Here is a 5,674-nt window from a genome sequence, read left to right as displayed (position 1 = left end):
AAATATTCCATTTTTTTCTGTTAATGAAGTAAGTATGTTTAACATGAGATATATTCTCTTAATAAATTTTTAATTGTGCAATACCATCTTGTTAACTATAGGTGCTCTGTTGACAGCAGATCTCTAGAACGTATTCATCTGTTATAACTGAATTTTATACCCATTGAACAGCAACCCCCATTTCCCCTCCTTCTAGACCCTGGCAACCAGTATTCTACTCTATTTCTAGGAGTTTAACTATTTTAAATATCTTACGTAAGTGGAATCAGGCAGTATTAAAACATACTTTCAATTAGTAATCACTATAATTCAGATAATTTAAATAAGAGAAAGCAAACATCACTACTACTAGCTTTTGGGGGAAAATATTACAAATAGGGATATTGTGATAAAAGTGTACAATATTTTTTACGTTTGTGCACTTAGATCCATGTTCAAACTTTGCCACCTATACATGTATAGCACATTTGAATATGTGCTACAGTATGCCATTTATAAAGACTGAAAATAACATTTTATAAAATATTATTATTTATTTAGCAACCTCATGAGCTTTGGCTTCAAAAATACCTGATTTACAAAGCATAATCCTAGTGCTGGAGAACAGATCAGTGGCTGCCAAAGGTTAGTGTTGGTTGGAAGATGTGATTAGTGAGGGATAACATGAAAACATGTACTTTCTTTGTGGTGATAGAGCAGTTCTGCATCCAGATTATGGTGATGGTTACATAAATCCGCACTTCATAGATCTATACACACACATCACACATACACTCACACACACCTACACAAGAGTACATGTAAAATCCTTAGAAATATGAATAGGGTCTGAACCTGAGTTAGTGGTATGGAAACAATGTCAATTTCCTGATTTTGGCAACATACTAGGTTAAGTTAGATATAATTATTGGGGAAAGTTGGCTGAAAATAACACAGTCATTCTTTCTACTATTTTTTAACTTCTTGTGAGTCAAATTATTTAAAAATAATTGGTATTAAACAAAGACAAAAAATCTAAAATTTCTAAAATCAAAGCCCTTATGAATTTGAACATATTATTTGATTTATTTTGTAGACCTTGATTTCTTCACCTGTAAAAATGGAATGATAGTAGAATTTCTATCTCATTATTGTCATGCTTAAACCATACCATTTATGTAAGTGCCCAGTACCGTGTCTGGTGAACAATAATGCTTAAACACTGAGTTCCCCACTTTTTTGTGGCTGTTGGTTTACAGGTGGTTTCTAAGTTCCTACGTGGAAGTTTGTTTAAAAAGAGGCAGTCAAAATAAACAGCAATGTCTCAGAGCATCATCTGAACAAGAAAGGAAGGTGTTCTCCATCCCTTGAAATGGTCTCAGTCCTCTTTTATTGTTTAGCTCTCATGTGAGTCTTCACAAATAACCTCAAGAATTGCTACAACACCAACAGAGAATTAACTCCCATTGAGTTTTTAGCTCAGTAGATTCTGGGTCCTAAAATTTATGGACTCAACTGCTTTTTAAATTTTTCCCATTTAGAAATATTCAATTTAAATCTTCCTTCAGTACGCAGTTGTTAACTATTAACAATCCTAACATTATAATAAAGTCAGAGGTAACATTTATTACTTTTGTTTTCGACTCATACTGTTTGCAGTCCATAAGCATACAGCATTTTGGTCTTTCCGAATATCTAAAGGAAGATAAACAAAATCAAAACTAAGAAATCCTACTCTGAAGTCATATCTCTCTAACTAGATTGTATATTTATTGAGGGTGATGACTATATTTTCTTTTCCAGAAGAATAAAACAAATACAAGGTTGGGACGAATTGAATTTAGTGGGGGATGGAGAGGGGAAGGAGTCAAGGTTCTTCATCCTTTTCCAAGCTTTGATAACTTTATCTGTGAGATCCTAGTTAAAAGAACATGACTATCTAAAGAAGTAAGTGCTTGAAAGGCCCACTGTATTAGGAGATTAGGAATTGTTAGCTTGAAAAGACATAAATGGAAAGAAAACATAATACAGAGACAAAATACATGAAATTTGTATTGTGGTACACATGTGCTTTGTGATCATATTTCTGTGTCATAAACAAAAAAAATGTATAAAGCTTAACCAAGAGAAATTTAGGGCACATAGAAGCATTTACGTGTTTTCATACTATCAGTTGGGGCTAAGGTGTCCTTTACCATGACAGTTGGTGAAGCATAAGAACAAATCAATTCACAAATGTTCTGGTAAATTCCAATTTCCACATCTTAAATCATAGACCTAAGTCAGTCAAAGTCAGTCATATATATAGATATGTGTGTGTGTGTATATATATATATGTATATATATAAGTGTATATATATGTGTGTATATATATGTATATATATACATATATATGTATATATACATGTATATATATGTATATATATATACATATATATATATATATACAGGCACCTACTTAAGTGGTATGATTTAAGCATGACAATAATGAGATAGGAATCATACTATTATTCCATTTTTACAGGTGAAGAAATCAATGTCTACAAAAGAAATCAAATAATATGTCCAAATTCATACGGGCTTTGATTTTTGAACTTTCAAATTTTTGTCTTTGCTTAATACCTTTTGTTTTAAAATAATTTGACTCACAAGAAGTTAAAAAAAGAAGTAAAATGAATGACCATGCTATTTTCAGGCAACTTTCCCCAATGATTATATCTAACTTAACCTAGTACGTTGCCAAAATCAGGAAATTGACATTGTTTCCATACCATTAACTTAGGTTCAGACCCTATTCATATTTCTAAGGATTTTATATGTACAGATGTGTTCGAATGTATGTGTGATGTGTGTGTATAGATCTATGAAGTGTGGATTTATGTAACCATTACCATTATCTGGATGCAGAACTGCTCTATCACCACAAACAAAGTACATGTTTTCACGTTACCCCTCACTAATCACATCTTCCAGCCAACCCTAACCCTTGGCAGCTATTGTTCTGTTCTCCAGCACTGGGATTATGCTATGTAATTCAGGTATTTTTGAAACCAAGCTTATGATGTTGCTAAATAAATAATAATGTTTATAAACTATTATTTTCAGTCTTTATAAATGGCATACTGTAGCACATATTCCAATGTGCTATACATGTATAGGTGAGCCAAAGTTTGAACATGGATCTAAGTGCACAAACATAAAAAATATTGTACGCTTTTATCATAATATCTCTATTTGTAATATTTTTCCCCAAATACTAGTAGTAGTGATGTTTGCTTTCTCTTATTTAAACTATCAGAATCTTTAAACTTTCTCTTATTTAAACTATAGTCATTACTAATTGAAAGTATGTTTGAATACTGCCTGATTCCACTTACACAAGATAGATATATATATATCAGTCATATCTATGTGTGTGTATATATTTATATATGTCAGTTATATATATGTGTGTTATATATTTATATATATATGTCAGTCATATATATGTGTGTATATATTTATATATATCACATACACACATATATAGATGGAGTTAGGTCTATGATCTCTGTATATATTTATATACACACATATGTATTTTTAAACTATTACATGAAGCAAATAGTACAGTTGATTTCATATAACAAGAGTTATTGGATGTATATGGGCAAAAGTTAATGCATATGGGCAAATAAATTGATGAACTTACAGACTCATTTATTTGACATATATTTATTGTGTGGTCTCTATTGAATGCTGGGTATCTTCCAGGAGCCTAAAATTCAGCAGTGAACGTAACAGGCTCAAATCCTTGTACTCAAGTAGCTAATATTCTAATCGAGGGAGAAGACAATAAACAAAGTTAATAAGCAAAATATTCAACATACTAGTTGATAGGAAGTTCTGTGGTGAAAAATAAAGTAAGAGGAAAAGAATGAGAGGAAGCTCTAAAAGCAACTGAAGATTTACATGAAGAAGCTGCCAAGGCATTGGCCCAGAGTGAGAGGAAGCGCCATGAGTTCAACAGGCAGGTCACAGTTCAGTGGAAAGAAAAGGATTTCCAGGGCATATTGGAGTGCCACAAAGAGGGCGAGGCCCTCCTCATCCTCAACCTGGTGACAGACTTGAAGCCCCAGATGCTGTTGGACACAGTGCCTTGTCTCCCCACCTACATCCTCTACATGTGCATCCGGCTCGCGGACCAAACCAACGATGATCTCAAGGTGCACTCCCTGATGACCTCCACCACCAACGGCATTAAGAAAGTCCTGAAGAAGCACAGTGATGACTTTGAGATGACGTCATTCTTGTTATCCAACACCTGCCACCTTCTTCACTGTGTGAAGCCGTACAGCGGGGATGAGGGCTTCATGACTCAGAATACTGCAAAGCACAACGAACACTGCCTTAAGAACTTTGACCTCACCGAATACCGTCAGGTACTGAGCGACCTTTCCATTCAGATCTACCAGCAGCTCTTTAAAATTGCCGAGGGTGTGTTACAGCCGATGATAGTTCCTGCCATGTTGGAAAATGAGAGCATTCAGGGTCTATCTGGTGTGAAGCCCACTGGCTCCCAGAAGCACTCCTGCAGCATGGCAGATGAGGATAACTCATACCGCCTGGAAGCTATCATCCGCCAGATGAATGCCTTTCATACAGTCACGTGTGACCAGGGCTTGGACCCTGAGATCATCCTGCAGGTATTCAAACAGCTCTTCTACATGATCAACGCAGTGACTCTTAATGACCTGCTCCTGCAGAAGGACGTCTGCTCTTGGAGCACAGGCATGCAACTCAGGTACAATATAAGTGAGCTTGAGGAGTGGCTTTGGGGAAGAAACCTTCACCGGAGTGGAGTAGTTCAGACCATGGAACCTCTGATCCAAGCAGCCCAGCTCCTGCAATTAAAGAAGAAAACCCAGGAGGATGCAGAGGCCATGTGCTGCCTGTGTGCCTCTCTCAGCACCCAGCAGATTGTCAAAATTTTAAACCTTTAGCCTCCCCTGAATGAATTTGAAGAACAGGTAACAGCAGCCTTTATACAAACGATCCAGGCACAACTACAAGAGCAGAATGACCCTCAGCAACTGCTATTAGATGCCAAGCACATGTTTCCTGTTTTGTTTCCATTTCATCCATCTTCCCTAACCGTGGAGTCAATCCCAGCGTGTCTCAATCTGGAGTTCCTCAGTGAAGTAGATGCATGTTTAGTCTGATTCCCAATGTGAGCAAGAAGGAAGTATAGACAGTAAAGTAAATTCAAGGATCTGTTAAATCTGGTAAAAGTAGATCAAATCAGAGATTGACAGCCTGTGGAGGGTGCTGAACTATACAGAATTAGACACAACTATGGCATTATTTTTTGTACTTACTGCTCAGAATAAAAACACTTGAAATGTGGAAGATTTTAAGTTTGATTTCAGTCCAGCAAATACACATAATAATTTATAGACACCAAGCAGTCCCCATAGCCATATAAAAGATGCCAATTCTATAAAATGAAACTGCCGAGTTTTCATCTTTGCATATAACTGGAGAATGTCCAAATTAAAATACTAACTATATATAAGTCACATAAATTGCCTTCAAAGGGCTTTTAAGGAATAATAGTACTAATAACCATGATAATGACATATACTGACATTTCCCAAAGTTTGCAAACCATAGGTGTGGTAGAGTTTGTGGTGAGATGTGTTAAGAACAAAAATAT

The 5,674-nt window shown here is 35.5% G+C and overlaps 1 protein-coding gene across 1 annotated transcript; it reads left to right on the top strand.

Moving 5' to 3' along the window:
• The first annotated feature begins 663 nt into the window (after positions 1-663).
• Positions 664-5,180, top strand: LOC129527191 (unconventional myosin-Vb-like). Its single transcript, XM_063697651.1, is given in 2 exon segments — positions 664-717; positions 3,903-5,180. Coding segments are annotated over 2 exon segments (1,332 nt in total).
• Positions 5,181-5,674: the final 494 nt, after the last annotated feature.

This window comes from Gorilla gorilla, chromosome 14 (assembly GCF_029281585.2).
Source record: "Gorilla gorilla gorilla isolate KB3781 chromosome 14, NHGRI_mGorGor1-v2.1_pri, whole genome shotgun sequence".
Taxonomy (NCBI): Eukaryota; Metazoa; Chordata; class Mammalia; order Primates; family Hominidae; genus Gorilla; species Gorilla gorilla.
The sequence above is the reverse complement of the archived record's forward strand: the minus strand, read 5'-3'. Positions and strand labels throughout refer to the sequence as shown.